We start from the raw sequence: 16,999 nt of genomic DNA, 5'->3' as shown, positions 1-16,999 counted from the left end.
TAGAGCCCAGTAAGCCCTCTCTCTCTCTCCCTCTCCTCTAACACCATGCGACAGCACCCAGACATGTCCCATAGCACCGTGGACACGTCCTCCACCGACTCCAAACGTTTACAGCTAATAATTCTCAGTATCGGAGCTCCTAGGCGCCCATGCCGCCTTCTCAGACCCCATCTCCTTCACGGAGCGCCAACTCCCCGTTTCCCTCTCTTCCACGCCTCCGCCTCCTACTGCCATACTCCTCGCCTACTCCCTTGGCAGCCTCTTCCTGATGCTCGCCGCCCTGAATATCCTCTGCACAGCCATCACACACGATGTACGCACTACACGGTACTACTTGATGATACTGGCGTGCGGGGATATGGGGCACATGTTTGTGAACTATGTCGGCATGGGGAGCGAGGTGTTTTGGAACTTTGATCGCTATAACGAAGTCATGGTGGGGAACGTGGCAATTACAGTGTTGCTTTGGACAATGAGAGTTTTGACGCTGAGTGGGGTGTTTGGGCGGCTGGGGAGGTAGATAGAAACATGGCAAGGCAGTTTGAGTGGAGTTGTATTGTGGAAGGTCTATATACGCTACAGATAAAGATTAAGAAAATAAATAAAAAAAAGGTGTAGCAGACCCGACCGAACACCGTGGAAAGCAAGCGGTTGAAAGGAGACGGGACGCCTGTCGTTCTTCAATCCCAGGGACTAGCAGAAGGAAATATACTCTCACAGCTCTTCGAGTTGTTTCTTTAGATCTCGTGCCAGCTCCTCGCCATCTTGTAGGCTCATCATTTCAGTTGGTGCGAAGATGCCTATGTCCAGGGCGCCATTTCGTATTGTGGCCTCGACATCGATAGCATGCTGTGCATTGGTTAGTTTCTGCTCAATCCAACTGTAGCTTATCACTCATGTCAACTTACCAAGTACGCTCCATTAACGCGCTCATTCACAAGCTCGGCAGGTACCTCAGAGCTACGATTCTCAGCTTTCGATACCTTACTGACCGATTCCTGCCAGTATTGGATCGGTTTGATTGTGATGCCCTCCTCAGTCTGAGCATCTCCCTCCATCTCTTGTGTATCCGGCAGAGACAGGAAGTTGACGAATGTATCGACCTTGATACCAGTCCATTCGCTGATCTCGAAAAGACTTGCAGAAGCATTCGCTGGGTTACTGATGTCTCGAAGATCGCGTTGGATATCGCCAGCTAGTTCTGCAAGGTTTCGACCGAGTGGCGTCTTGACGCGTAGTGGTAGTAAATTGACTGCAGGTACAACCGCAGTTGCTATACCATTGATAGGTAGCGAGCGATTCGCAAGGTAGACTCCGATGACCACGTCCTCGTCGTTTCTGCTGGCTGAGTTTGTGGTGTGGATCTTTGCGTACGCAGCGAGGAAAATTGATTGCACTGAAACACCATGTTGACGAGCGATAGCCTCCAGTTTCGAGGTCACCAGCAAGCCTGGGATAAAAATCTCTGTCCTCGTTTCTGGGCTCTTGGAAGGCTGAAGCAGCCGGTTTTGGGACAAGTTCGCGAGATATCTCGTCCAGAAGGCCCGCTTCTCCCTTATCGCCGATGCTGTGCACCCGCTAGCGACAACATGGACGAATGCATCGTTTGATAGAGGAGTTGTGGCACCATTGCAGATAGCTTGAAACTGTTGCATCATGAAAGGTAGGCTAACACCGTCGTATAGCGCATGGTGGATATTGAGCTTCAACGCCCAGCCGTTCGCCGTTTGCGAGGCGAAGAGGTGCACCCATGGCTGTGTAGTAGCAATACCTTGCATATGTTTGCCGAAGTTGTCATGCTCATCGCCAGTGACATCTGTGACAGAGCCTTTTGCATCTTTCGATACGATCGCTACGTATGGCATTCGTTCATTGCCAGATGATGCGAAGAAAGTCTGCAGAACTGGACTTATCGCTACCAGGGCTTGCCATGATTTTTTGAGATCGACGAATTCCATAAAGCCATGGATCTCATAAGTAAACTCCGCATAGAAGTTGCTACCTTTGGAGTTTAGCCACATCGACAGCATGTAGAGCTGTCCGGCGGTAACTGGCAGAATTTTGGTGACACTTGAATTTTCGACACAAGCTCGGTCCAAGATTCCTGCTTTGTCTAGACCTTGGAGAGCTTCTTGAATGATTTTATCAAGATCGGTATTGTTGTCTGGATTCCGTGTCATACGCGTATCCACAATGCTCGCCATCTTCTCGATCGTACCAGCTCGAAGCATCTCACCAACGCTCAGAATGATGCCCTGTTTGCGGAGAAGAGAAGATACTTTGATCGCACTGATAGAGTCTAGTCCCATGTGGAAGATAGTCATGTCGCTCTTGATTTCATCTTGGGGTATCTTCGATACTGAAGCTAGCTTTTCGCGGATTTGGCGAGCTGTTTCTGTGCTTGTTGGATCCCTAGTGTCCTTGTCGTCGACTTTCTCGGAACTACTGATCGTACGAGATGGTTCTCTAGTGAAAGCCGGCAAGCCACATATCGATGTGCCCTTTGCGGTAGCCTCGATGACAGGCACCTTTGGTCTGTTCATCAAATACTGGAGCACGTCGTCCATTCGATCCAATAGCTGCTTCGATCCTTCTCTGTCGAGAACCTCCTCTTTGACCGCACAACGCCAGACCAACATCTCGTTCACCACTTCCATCTCTACACACACCGGATATTCGACGTCGCTATGGCCCTTAATGCTCGTGTAGAGCTTTTCTTCCCCGCCCTGCTCTTGTTCCAAGCCCTTCTGATAAATGAATAGACCCCCAAACAATCTGCCATCGACACCAGCCGCGGACAAAGCTTTCCGCAAGGGGTAGTGCTGCCACTGTTTGATGTTCATGAAGTTTTCTTGTACGTAACGCAGCATATCCGTCCCAGATCCGTGCAGAATTGCCCGGATTGCCACTGTGTTCATAGTCGGAAACAACAGCTGAGACCGTTCATCGTCGTCCCTTCCGGAAAGTACGGACCCGAAAGTAATATCTAAACTCTGGGTATAGAATGCTGAGACGAGAGCAAAGACTGATTGACCAATGGTTTGCAATGACACATTGCTTCTCCTCGCAAAAGCCTGGAGCTTGTCTACCCGCACTACACTGTTTTGCTCGTGACGATGAACGTAGCTGCCGATTCCGCTAGAAGCGTCTGATCGTCGAGGGAAGAAGCTCTGCTTCGCATCTGAGAGATAGTCTTGCCAGAAGCCTGCAGAAGCAGATCCGGACGTCGCGATGATGTCTGCCAACGAACGTTCATAGCCGGGTCGAGAAATGAATTGATTCTGGTATGCTCGGTACACGTCGGCGTGCAGCAAGCTAAGAGACCATCCATCGTAAAGGGCGTGTCCGATTGAAAGAACAAGGTAGCGATGATCGGGAGTCTCGATGAAGCTAAGGCGGAATGTAGGTGTCGAAAGCGAACTTCGTACGGCATCATGTCGAAGTTCATCGAACACCGATGTGAAGTCAGGAGTATCCTCCAACTTGAGGTGAGACCAGAAATTATAACACCTTTGGTAGACAATCTGTGCGAAAGAACCGTCGATTTCCGGATCATCTATCTCCACAAAACCAGTTCGTAGGATCGGTGAGGCCGTAATGACTGCAAACCAAGCGTCTCGAAGCTTCTCAATATCGACCCAAGAATGCACCCTGAGCACATCGTGATTGTAGTATCTTGTGTATTCTGATGCAACCATCTCAGCCACCATAGCTTCTTGTAATGGTGTAAGGGGAAGCACCTCTTCGACATCGGCCGTATCAAACGCATGCTGTTCGAGGTGTCTTCTCATTGACTGCTTGTAGGGGTCAAGGTCTGATTTCGTAGACTCTTTGCCTGGTGTTTCCCTGGCTGAGATATGCTGTGCTATTTTCGCGATGGTCAATCCGCGCGTGATGCCACTTACGGGAATATTCACTCCACGTTTCTTGAGCTTTGAAGATAGCTTGATAGCATCGATGCTGTCGAGCCCGAGCTCAAAGATAGAAGTAGCTTCGTTAATACCCTCGAGTTCCAGACCGGATAGATCAGCGATCTCTTCCCTGATTTTGATCGCGTCGCTGGTCCATTCGAAGCTGGTCGTGTCACCAGCATCGTGGATCGCTTCCGTTTCCAAGATAGCTCCGTTTTCTACTACACCGTTCACTTCAGCATTCGATTCCGGTATAGAAGACGGATCTTGCAAGACCTGTCGCAATGCTGCCTCGAATCGATCTAGAAGCTCATTCGCTAAACTTCCATCTGAGACATGACCTTGAGCGACCAAGGTCAGTTTGAACACGTCGCCCGTCTTCTGCTCGACTTCCAAAGCCAAAGGATAATCAGCGACAGTGTCATCATCTAGGATCTCCCAAACATCGTTCCTTGCCCACTCTTCGTCTCCTTGTGTGATTTGGTATGCAAAGAGATTGTCAAACAGCGGTTGATTCGGAGTTCTCTTGCACCACTTCATGACGTCTCTTAGTGGCGTGTGCTGATAGGGATGAGCTTCAACGTTGAAGTCATGCACTCTCTTGATAATCGATGCCCAAGATTCGCAGTGTTGAGCGCGATGCTGATATGGGATGGTATTGAACATCGGGCCTATGATGAGATCTGCACCTTCTAGGTCAATGCTACGTCCAGAAACGATAATTCCAGCCGTCACAGGACCTCTGATATGCTCTTGAAGTACGAACAGCCAGCAAGCTTGAGCGACGGCTTGCGCCGTAACGTTGAGTTGACGTCTTACAGAATCAAAGTCTGTCAATGCATGTAGTATACGGGTAACCACGACAGCCCTTTTGGTTGACTCGCTGGAAACAGCGGGTAAAGGAGAAGACCTCTGAGTCAGATGATCTTGCCAAAACTTCTTCGCTCCGTCTGCGACGTTCAGCGGGCCATAGGCGAGTGCAGTATGGAAGGCAGGTGCGGCAGACTTCGGGTCCTTGTCGTTGTAGTAGTTCCATACAGCTTGGAAGATTAATTCGATACTGTTGCCGTCGTAGAGTGCATGGAAGATATGTATGACCAGCAGCTTCTGCGTTGGGGTAGCGACAAGACGCAGCTCAAAGGGATGTATGAGCTGGGATTTGTTGAGCTCCAGCCAGCTGTGTCGCAAATTTTCAGTGTGCTCGGCAAGATGTTGGTCTGCGGCTGAGGTTCGCGTTATTCCATGAAAAGGGACGCCACCAAGAACTGCTTGCACATAACCTTCTTCTGTGTTGACGAAGACCGTGCGCAGTATCGGGGTTAAAGTATGCACGCTTTCCCATGCCGCTTGGAGTTTCTGTTCGTTGATGCTGTCATGTAACCGGAATTGGAAGGTGTTGAAATACAACCCGTTATCGCTTTCCAAAGTCCTCGCAATCATACCTTGTTGCAAAGGAGTACATGGCGCGACAATGTCGATCCTACTAGATTCGATCGATAGTGACTGTGCGATGGAATGTTTGTAGCGATGTTGAACTGCGTGGATAGCTTGTTGTGCTGCGAGAAAAGATCCATGGCCTCGATTGACAGGACTGCCAGCGTTGAAGGCTTTCGCAAGACGACGAATGGTAGGACAGCGCATTACTAAAGATGCACTGGCGGTTTCGAAGCCGACCTGCTTGAGTGTACGCGATACTCCGATCACAGAAATTGAGTCCATACCTAGCTCATATAAGCTGGTATCCTTGCCAATAGACTCCTCGCTCACGTCCAGTGTTCGAGAGAGTACATGACGGAGCTTCTCATCATGTTTTGACCAGGATTCGTCTCGGTCGATTGTGTTGGCTGATATCACCTGCAGTTCGCGAGAGGAAAGTGCTTCGTAAAGCTCTTTTAGCTTCTTAGCGTCTGCCTTGTTGTTGATGTTCAGTGGCATTGCAGTGAGAGGAACAAAGTGCGTGGGGACCATGTATGGAGGAAGCCTCTCGTGACAAGCTTCCTTCGCACTCGCCATCCCTTCGACATCGTCCAGTCGGACCTGAAGTTGAGCCCTGGAGAGTTTGCCACACACCAAGAAAGCCACCAGTTGCTCTTTCTGCTGCTTTGGATGCTTCAGTACTAGTGTTGCAACATCAGAAATCGTCTTGCTGGACTGTTTAATGACCGAGTTGATTTCAGCCACCTCGAGGCGTTGACCACGCAACTTCACCTGATCGTCTGCACGTCCCAGGAAGTCGAATGTGCCGTCGTGCAGTACTCTAACTAGATCACCAGTCCGATATACACGCTCGTTGAAACGCTCTAGATAAGGGAAGCGCTCCGCAGTTAGCTGAGGACGATTGAGGTAGCCTTTGCCAACGAGTTTGCCTGAGACGCAGAGTTCACCAACACCACCTCGTAGAACTGGGGCGTCGGAACCTGCGTGAAGGACTAAAGATCCGACATTGTCGAACTGAGGACCAATATTCGAGGGTTTGCCGTTGGCCGGAACGCGTGGGTACATTGTGCATCCTATCGTTGCTTCTGTTGGCCCATACCCGTTATAGATGACAGCCTTTGGACCCCACACATCGAGAATCTCTTGTTTCAGACTCTCGCCACCAGTGATGAAGACACCCTTACAAAGGCTGGGTACTTCATCCGGGTGGAGGATCTGGGCAAGACTAGGCGTCAGATCAATGTGGGTAACGTTGAGATCAGAAATAGACTTCGCCAGATCTTCGAAGATGAGGTCCCGATGTGCTGAAACCACGCAGATGCCAACAGACCAGCTCCAATACTGCTCAAGTACTGAAACATCGAAGTGGAATGAGGCAAACTGAAGCCATCGCGAATTTTCATCCCAATGTCCAGCGAACAAACGCTGGAAGGCAAGAAGCGCCTGCACCGCATTTTCATGGGTCAGTTCGCAGCCTTTGGGTGTGCCCGTAGTGCCAGAAGTATATAAGCAGTAGCTACGGTCCTGAGGGTTTATCTCGTTGTTGTACGAAAGCGCAGAGCCAGATAGCGAACGCCAGTCGATCTCGTCGAGCTTCAGTACAGGCACACTGATGGTCCCCTCAAACTTGGCAGCTTGAGAAGACAAAGATACAACAGCTTGAGCCCGCGAATCCTCAACGATATAAGTCTGACGTGCAGCAGGTGCGCTGGGATCGACAGCGACAAAGCCGCAGCCAGCCTTCAGTATCCCCAGCATGGCGAAAGATGCTTCCGGACATTTGTCGAAACACACACCAATCAGGCTACCTGACTGAACCCCGTAAGAGGTGAGTAAGCGAGCAACTCTGTTCCCTTCTGCATCCAGCTCAGCATAGGTCCATTGCTCAACAACCCGCTGCCCTTTATCATTCACTGACACGAACTCAAATGCAATGCGCTTAGGGTATTCAATCGCAGTATGCTCGACCAGTTCGTGTAGTAGCTTAGCATTAGACGGTAACTCAGACTCCTTAGCGGGCGTGATAGAGTAGAGCTGCTCCGTACAGCGGGTCTCGACTGCAGGGCTGGTCGAAGTATAACTCTCGATCAAATGATCTAGCTGATCAAGGATCAGTTTGGCCTGTTCTTTTGGTATTATATGCGGTAAGAACGTGAGTCGATACTCTAGGCGTCCATCTACCGGCTCCAGCTCTATCGAAACCGGGTACTCGATGGCCGCTCTTTCGTCGACCACTTTCCATAGAGTACTAGCCTCTGTAAGACCAGGAAACTTCTGATAGGCAAATATTGTGTCGAAAAGTGGTTCGTTCGGAAAGCCCATCAACGTCTGGATCTCCTTGAGCGGTGTGAACTGATATTGCTGGATCTCGGTATTCAGCTCCATGATTCTGTCAAGGAATGCGACTTTATCACTCAATATCGTGCATGCCACTGGTACAGTGTTGATGCACGGGAAAACAGCATCTTCTGCCCCTTCGAAGATTCGACCGGATAGCACAACTCCGCATGTTACTGAGCTTTCTCCAGTGTAAGCGCTCAACAAGGAAAGCCAACTCGCAATACCTGCAGTCTGCATGGTGATGTTTGCATTGCGACATCCGTCTTCTAGGACACGAAGTGGTTTTGCGGATTGGCGCGTGTAAACTAATGGAGAGCTTGGACTGTATCTCAAAGGTGCAAGGTTAGGAAAGCGACATGTGTTTGTAGCCTTCCCAAGGCCAGCCCAGAATATCTTTCGATCGGCGGTGTTTGTACCGCTAAACTGAAGGATGCTGCCGATGGCTGCGTCGATAGGTCTTGGTGACGGTAAAGGCTGATCCAGATATGCAGCAGCAACGTCATTGAAGATGGATTGGAGACTTTGCGCGTCGAAAAGAGCATGTAGAATGGCCAGGTCAAGAGCATAGTACCCCTTTTCCTCAACGATGCGCAATGCCCAAGCTGGCGAGTGCAGCTTTTTCAGAGATGCGTGCTGTAGCTGCTGGACCCATTGATCGATTGAATCGGAAGTAGTGTTTGAGGTGACAGACCACGGCAAGTCGACGGATTTGGAAGTGTATTCAATCATAGCAAATGGGTGAAGCGGATCCTTGACATGAGCAAATCCGGCTCTCAGTACGCTGTGGCGTTCCATTGTCAGGGTCCACGCCTTCTTAAGTCTATCGATGTCCACATCCAATTCCAATTGCAGGCGAAGGGAGTTCATATATACAGCTCCTTCTTTAGCCAAGAACTGCGATACCATGCCGTTTTGGAGCGGAGTACAGGGGCGAAGGGCTAAGACATCGCTATCCGGGATGTTGTTATCGCTCAGTACCTGCGTCCTATATTTGTGTTCGAAAGCAGCGAAGTCAAATTGTGAATTTGTAGACACATCGGATGGGCTCGCCTGATCTATAAACTCTGCAAGATCGGCACACGTGGTATGCTTTAGAACATCAGTGGCATTTACACGATAACCTTGTTTCCGGAGTGCAGCTGCGACTTGCACTGCGCTGATACTGTCAAGGCCGAGTTGGTAGATCGAGGTTCCTGGAGCAATATCATCCTGTGAAGTATCGGACAGTAGCGCAAAAGTGTCTCGAACATCAGTCTCTGTCTTAGTCCATCGATGATCCAATTCATGTCGAAACCCATTGGTAAGGAGATCGGCACCCGCATGGTCTTGGAATATGTTCGCCAATGCTCTCTTGTCAATCTTCCCAGCCATTGATCTCGGTATATCTTCGACGAAAAGAAAGAACTGGGGAACCATGTAAGACGGTAGGCGGTTGCTTGCAGTCTTCTTAAGCTCTCGCTGCAGCTCGAAAAGTCTCCTCTTCTCGATCTTGCCATGCGAGACTAGGAAAGATACAAGCTGCTCTTTGCCCGTCTCACTCCTCTTAAGGATCTGGGTGGTCACAAAAGCGATGTCTGGATGGATATTCTGAATGACGTGGTTGATCTCGCCAAGCTCTACTCTGAGCCCACGAATCTTCACTTGATCGTCCGTGCGTCCCACGAATTCGAAGTTGCCATCGCTCAGCATTCGTACCATGTCGCCACTTTTGTAGAACCGCTGGCTGTGATAGGTGACAAATCGCTCGCTTGTAAGACCAGGTTTGCCGAAGTAGCCTCGCGCGAGTTGTGCACCTCCAATATAGAGTTCACCGGTACTTAGCACAGGCAAAGGCGAGTCACCTTGAGATGAGAAGATGGCGAAGGTCGTCGTTGGGAAGGGCTTGCCAATGACCGACGTGCTTGCATCGCTTGAGATAGGGCTTATAGTCGTGCAGAAGGCAGTTTCAGTAGGTCCATACGAGTTGACACATGCACTTCCCCATTCCTCTGCGATGGTGGACGACATGGCTTCTCCGATACAGTACAGCCACTTGACGCTCGGTATATCCGCCCTCTTGAGTGATACTGCAACTGAAGGTGTAAGGTCGAGCAAGTCGACCTGCAGAGAGTTGATGACTTTAGGTAGATCGTTCAACAAATCATTCTGTTCCGCGGTACAAAGGGTGAAACCGAAGGTCCAGGCCAGGAAACAATCGTAGTAGCACATATCAAACGTCACAGCCGCATATTGTAGCAGTCGCGACGATGAACTCCAAGGGACGCGAGATTTGGAGCTCAGGATAGTTTGGATTGGAGCGCGATGTTCCATGCTGACCGCTTTCGGTACACCCGTGGAGCCAGATGTAAAGAGGCAGTAGGCTAGGTTCGAGTCCCTTAGACTAGGAACGACAGGATTGCTATGCAGTGTGGGTGCAACAGCCTGAATGTTGACAATGATCGCCTCGGTTAGATCTTTGGGAAGTATCGAATTATCAGAGCAAAGCACGAGCTTTGGCTTCAACTCTTGGAGCATGACCTTTCTACGTGCTTTGGGTAGACTGGGATGTACCGGTGCAAAAGCGGCTCCAGCTTTAAGAACTCCCAGTATGCTTGCATAGAACTGTGGACTCTTTGGTATATGAATAGGGACAACGTCTTCAGGTCCAACTCCTTCTCCAATGAGCGTATGCGCAATGATGTTTGCATTTTCGTTCAGAGTCTTGAAAGACCAAGTCGTCCTCCCGCCATCCGGAAGCAAGAAGTCTAGCGCTACACGTTCTGGGTGCGACGCCGCCATAAGCTCGAAACCAGAATGTAGCAAGGCTGTTCCAGTTTGGAACCGCTCAAAATCTATGTTGGACTCCGCTCGGAGATGAACTGGCAACTTTGTGATGTCGATAGATGTTGCATCGGGAGACGCAATCAACGATGACAGGCAGGCATCGTAAGTCTCCAAAACCAATAGAGCCTCCGCTTTGGATAGTAGTGACGTTTGGTAGTGTAGGACTAGCTCCAATGTGTTCGCGGTCGGATCTTGAACGATCTCGCATACCACGGGTAGATCCATATCGCCCAGGTCTTGTTCAAGTGTCCAAATGGAAGAATCCAAAGGTGCTCTCGGCTGCTGAAGTATCACAAGAGTGTCAAAAAGACGACCGCCCTCTTGGAGTACCATGTTCTGTATGCGTCGAAGCGGAGTCAGCTGGTGAGCAAGCGACTCAATACTGAGAGTATGTATCTGGCGTATCAAAGCGTCATTGGACTGTTGGGAATCGAAGTTGACGCGAACGGGCAAAGTGTTAAAGCAAGGAGCGACGATGCGCTCGAGGCCATCTCCGGCAATGCCGCGCCCACTGACAACATTGCCGAAGCAGATATCGTTCTCACCCGTGTAGAAGTGCAGCAGTTTTGCCCAAGCGGCCTGTACTACCGCCAGTAATGACACCGATGTGTTTTGACATGCTCTCCGTATGTTGTCGAGCGGTAGTTGTAGACGTCTTGATGAGGATGCGGATTTTCCAAGAGCTCTCGAGTTGTTACCGGTGAGGTTAGGGAAAAGAGTAGGCTCAAGGCCCCCTAATAGAGCGGCCCAGTATTGATCGCCCTCTGCATAATCCTGATGAAGCATGTGCTGCAGGTACATATCGTGAGAAACTGGCGGTGGCAGCTTGTAGCCCAGATACAAGTCTTGTATCTCCTTAAGGAGCGTGGTGATGGCAATGCCATCGTAGAGCGCATGATGGCAACTAAATAGCAACTTCGTGGACGTTCCATCCTGAGCCAAGGCAAAGTAGACCGGAGGCTTCTCGGCTCGAAGGAGGTCGGAGATAACGCTGTCCATATGTGATGGCACCTTGTCTATAAAGCCATGGAAGTGCCAGTTCAAGCCGGTATCGCGTAGAACAACTTGCGTAAATGCGAACGATGGGTCTTCAGTGGCAACGAAACAAGTACGAAGAATCTCATGTCGCTGGACTATGCTCAACCAGCAGTTTTGCAGCCGCGAAACGTCTCCTTTGACGTCGAAAACCATCGTATTGCAGTACGCCGAGCCTGCGAACGATTCACCGCTCGACAACATTGCTTCTTGAAGTGGTGTACAAGGTAGTAGCCTTGCCACCTGAAATTCGCTTTTATCATAACGCGCAAGAATTCGAGACACTTCGCCTGGATTGAGGAAGTTATCTAGGTTGATGGTAGGGGGCTTGGTCGTTTCTCGCACTGGTGAGCGTGAGTGCAGATCGTGAGCAGATGCTAGTCGAGCGATTGACGAGTTCTTCAACACCGTAGAAACGGTAAAGTCGCCTAAGTCTAGTTTTCGAAGTCTATTACAAAAACGTATAGCTGACACGGAATCCAGACCCATGTTGAAGAATGATGAAGTCCGCCGAAGGTCTTCCGATGATATGCCGAGTGTCTGCGCAAGAACATGGGCTACGTTTTTCTCCCACAACGATGACGTTTCCGGCTCTTCGTCGCTGTCGGTTGGTTGCATGGTAAGTTCCAATTGGTCTTCCGATAGATTCGAAAACAAGCTTTGGAGGAGGCGTTTGTCAATCTTGGCCTGCATCGTCATTGGGAGGCGTGAGATGGGAATGAGATAGGAGGGAACCATATAAGGTGGCAAGCGACGCGATAACAGATCGAATAGATCCAACTTCGTCGGTTCGAACTCCGTGAGTTCTAAGCGTTGGAAACAGTCAGATACGGCTGTGGTGGGTACCCAGAAAATAACGAGTGTTTGCGCATTGTTGGGACGCGGTAAAAGAAGAGTGACACAGTCTTGCACTGATCGGTGATCGAGCATGACTGATGTGATCTCGCCAAGCTCGACACGCTGACCACGAATCTTAACCTGATCGTCCGAACGACCCCTGGAGAGTATGGATCTATCAGGTAACAGGATGCCCATATCACCTGATCTGTATAACCTCCCGTAGAGGGGATGATTGATGATTTTTGCGGCGTTCAGTTCTGGACGGTTCAGATAACCACGGAAGACCTGGTACCCTCCAAAGCAAAGTTCTCCTACCGCGCCGCGGGGGAGAATAGCCTCGCTCTCGGGATCAAGCACGAAGGCTGAAGTATTGGTGAAAGGCATGCCGATGTTGTTGATGAGATCGTCTGGAGTGACCGCTGCTCGAACGGTGCATATGTTTGTGGTTTCGGAAGGACCGTACCCTTGGTATAAGCCTTTACCTGCCCACGTTCTTCGAACATGTTCTGTCAAAGCTTCTCCCGCAGTCACCAGAAACTCGACTCTCGGCACATTCTCCGGATTCACTAATGCCGCGACTGTTGGTGTCAGACTTAGATGTGTGACACCCAGGCGATTAATCGCAGCCTCAAAGTCATGGAACAGATCATCTTTCTTCGCTGTGCACAAACATATGCCAACGTACCAGGAGAAGTATATCTCAAAGACACTGACATCAAATGCCTGTGAGCAGGACTGGAGCAGGCAGGATTCCGCGGAGATAGGGTATATGGTCGAAAGATACTGCAGATTGCTCATGAGGTTATCTTGGGTAACGAGAACCCCCTTGGGTGTTCCGGTGCTGCCAGAAGTGAACACAGCGTAGGCAAGATGCTGTCCGTCGTACGGCACGTTCAAGTTTTGATCAGAGTAGTCTGAAAGCTGGCTGGCGTTGAAGTCTATCAGATCGACTCGAAGATTCTTTCGGATATCAAGTGAAGTCGAGGAGTCGGAGACACAGACCTTGACTCGCGCGTCATGCAAGATGGTCTTGACTCTCTCGATTGGTGTATCAGGAACGAGCGGTAAGTATCCGCAGCCGAGCTTGAGAACAGCAAGGATGCAGACATAAAGATCGATCGACTTCTCCATCATGATGCAGACTAATTGATCGTTGCCAACTCCATGCTTAGCAAGTACGCGGGCAAACTGGTTAGCGTGGGAGTTCAGCATCTTGTAGGTCGCTACCTTTTCGACTTCCACACCACCACGTATAACACGGGCGAATTTGACAGCCGGCCTTCCGGGATCCATCAGAGCCCATTGTTCCACTGCATAAGCAGGACTACGCTCGATAGGTCGCTGCCGAGGCGTAGGATTGGCGATTGACAAAGAAGGCGTGGTGAAGCACCATTTCATCTTATCGACGTCGTGATCAGTTCTTGCTAATAATAGTCCCACTACTTCATCGATCTGGCGCGACAAACATTTTATCTGTTGCTCTGGGAAATTTGATGCATCGTAGGTGGCGCGAAACGATATGTCATCTTCGCGTGGTTCGAACTCAAGTGTGAGTCTGAATTCAAGATCGTCCGCGCTATCGATGACTCTGGCGGCAAGTGTCGAGTTTGAATCCGAGGCTATTGATTGTTGCCATACGAACAAGACGTCAAAAAGCCGTGTTCCAGGTCGTATATTGCCTGCCCTTGCTATCTCGCGCAAGGGGATAATGCTGTGCTTCAGACTTTCTCGATTTAACGCTTGAGTCAAACGCAAAAGTTCATGAGTGCTGTGAGCGTTGTCGAGGTCTATGCGGAAGGGAATAGTTGCGATGCAAGGACCGATGATACCCTCCACACCGGCTACAGGGATAGTCCGCCCAGATGTAACGTTGCCAAAAAGTACGTCGGCTGTACCGCTGTAAAGACTAAGCACGTATGCAATAGCAGCTTGGAAGTAGACCTGAGGGTTGATAGCCATTTCATGAGCGCGCTGAAAGAGCTGGGACCGATCGATAGTAGATAGCCCAGTAAAGTGACGTGTAACTCGATCGCCAACAAGCCTCCCGTGGTAGTTGGGAAGCGAATTCGGAAGGTAGCCGTTGAGGAGACTAGTCCAGTAGCTTCTAGATGCCTGATGATCTTCGGGCTTCACTTGGGATAAATATTGGACTACTTCACGGAACTGTGGTCGTAACGCAGTTTCCTCATTACGCAATCGTGTATCGAGGTCATGTAGCAACAGATCGAAGGACCAGCCGTCGTATAAAGCATGATGCATGCGGAACAATATATGAGGTCGTTCAGAGATTGTCATTATTTGCGCGTGAAACGGTCGCAGGAAGTCTTCCTCAGACTGCAGTGTGTAAAGCATAGAGAAGCAGTCCACCTCCTGGATTTGCGAGGCCAGTAGTTCTTTCCAAATGATTTGAGAAAAGGTTCCAGAATGTTGCGACTGCGCATAGAAACCGGTACGTAAGACCTCGGTTTTGCTGGCCAAATAGTGTATGGCGTCTTGAATGTCTTCATACGTCCGCGAAACTGAAAGTTCGACCTCGATCCAGTTGCAGTAAGCAGTAGGTCTAGACATTGTCTCCACAAGCATAGCTTCCTGTAACGGAGTACAAGGTATTACGCAAGCGATATCGCTACGCCACCGCTCCAGCTGAGGGATCTCCATGTAGACGAGTGACCTTGGAGAGTCTTTCGTGGAGCCATGTAGACTAGTGGCTGTTGTAGACTTTCTACATATCGCGATGAGATCTGTCAATGTTTGAGCTGATAGTACATCCATTGCTCCCAGCTCGAATCCCTCTCGGCGTAGCCCAGATGCTATGCGGATAGATTGAAGAGAATCCATCCTAGCGAAAGCAAAACCCAAATCTAAATCAGGATCTTGAGAGATATGGTGCCTAACGATACTCAGGATGGACCGGCTTACAGGATCGCCCGGGGTGATGGTGGTAGACGAATGCGTTCCATTAGAGTTGGCCTTGCGGAGGTACTCTCTTGCGAGAGAGTCTTTGTCGATCTTCCCCGATGGGAGTTGTGGCATGGTATCTATGAAGCAAACGTCTGATGGAACCATGAAAGCCGGAAGCCAATGGCTACACATATTGAGCACATCTACGCGTGTGACTTCATGCGAATCAGCAGCGCAAAACGCGACCAAAGACTCCTGAACGATCATCACTGTCGCTGTACGACACCTCGGTATCCTCATGATAGCCTGTTCGATCTCGCCGAGCTCAACCCGCTGCCCTCTCAGTTTTACCTGACCAGCAACGACGCGGCCTAAGCATTCCAAGACCCCATGGTGGTTGATTCTTGCACGATCACCGGTACGATATAGACGACCATACTCTGGGTGTTCGACGAACGACGCAGAAGTGAGGTCTGGGCGATTCAAATATTCTTCAGCAACTTGAGGTCCCCCGACAGCGAGCTCACCAACCTCCCCGGTTCTGAGAATCTCGATTGGCATCAAGGGCAGATCTCCGGTCGGAGGCGTGATAATAAAAGCCGAAACAGTATCCAAGGGACGACCTATCGTACTAATCGGTGAGCATGTCGAGAACTGTGGCTGCAACGTGCAGTGAATCGAGGCTTCAGTCGGTCCGTACATGGCCCACAGTATACTCTCCTTCGTTTCGTCGCCACCATACTCATCGATAACATGTTGGGTAAGCATCTCACCAATGGTGAGTAGCAATTTCAAACCAGGCACGCTCGATCTGCCCTTAAGAAGATTGCTTACAACTGTTGGTGTGAGTTCAACTGCATCGATTTCGAGGTTGTTGATGGTTCCTGGAAGGTCATCGAGCATCTGCGCACGTGTACTGCCAACCAACGTCCGCCCTCGGAACCACGGAAAGAAAATCTCAAATATGGAAACATCGAAGGTCTTGCACTATGTTAGTACGGAGCGAGATGCAATTACACATGTGCACTTACAGGAGCTGCAAACTGAAGAAAACGGGCGAAGTCAGGAATGTGGCGGTTATGAGCCAATAGACTTTGGGTGACTGCGTGGTGCGACACGCTCACAGCCTTGGGCTTGCCGGTAGAGCCAGAAGTATACAGCACGTAGGCTAGATCCTTGGTACTCGGCCTTGGTATTTCGACAATCAGGTGATCCTCACGATCGCAGAGTTCCTTGTCCACGAAAACCACTTCGGTGTTGACGGCTGTCCGTATACCTTCATCGAAGGTCGAGAACGTGATGAAAAGGTCAGGGGATATATCATCGAGAATAAACTTTAGTCGTTCTGTAGGTGTGTCGAGATTAAGAGGACAAAACGCTTTTCCTGCCTTCAAAACGGCCAATAGGGCTATGTATAGTTCCGGAGACTGTGGCAGAAACACCGGGATGATAGACGAGGCACTTTCAAGCCTTGCCAGTCTTTCAGTAATTCTACCAGCCAAGACATCGCTCAGAAGATGTAGATTCCTGTAGGAGAACTTCCGCCTTTTCGATCCATGTTCCAGGAAATCGATAGCACTTGCGTCATAATCAAATGGCCGCACAAGCTCGTGGAGGAGGTCAGGTCCGCTCAGAATCGAAGGTCGCTCATTAAGTACCGATAATCGTTGGTTTGCGCCGTTTTCTTGGATCATGTCGTGTAGAATATTAGA

The 16,999-nt window shown here is 50.0% G+C and overlaps 1 protein-coding gene across 1 annotated transcript; it reads right to left on the bottom strand.

Annotated features, from left to right (window-relative positions):
- Window positions 1-714: 714 nt before the first annotated feature.
- On the bottom strand, window positions 715-16,981 carry ALTATR162_LOCUS1697 (uncharacterized protein; the record flags this gene model as incomplete). Its single annotated transcript, XM_043309295.1, has 4 exons — window positions 715-849; window positions 909-15,424; window positions 15,710-16,268; window positions 16,319-16,981. 4 exons carry the CDS (start codon window positions 16,979-16,981, stop codon window positions 715-717), a joined length of 15,873 nt encoding a protein of 5,290 aa, XP_043165230.1.
- Window positions 16,982-16,999: the final 18 nt, after the last annotated feature.

This window comes from Alternaria atra, assembly GCF_907166805.1.
Source record: "Alternaria atra isolate CS162 genome assembly, contig: 21, whole genome shotgun sequence".
Taxonomy (NCBI): Eukaryota; Fungi; Ascomycota; class Dothideomycetes; order Pleosporales; family Pleosporaceae; genus Alternaria; species Alternaria atra.
Note: the sequence above shows the minus strand (reverse complement) of the source record. Positions and strands in the feature narration are given on the sequence as shown.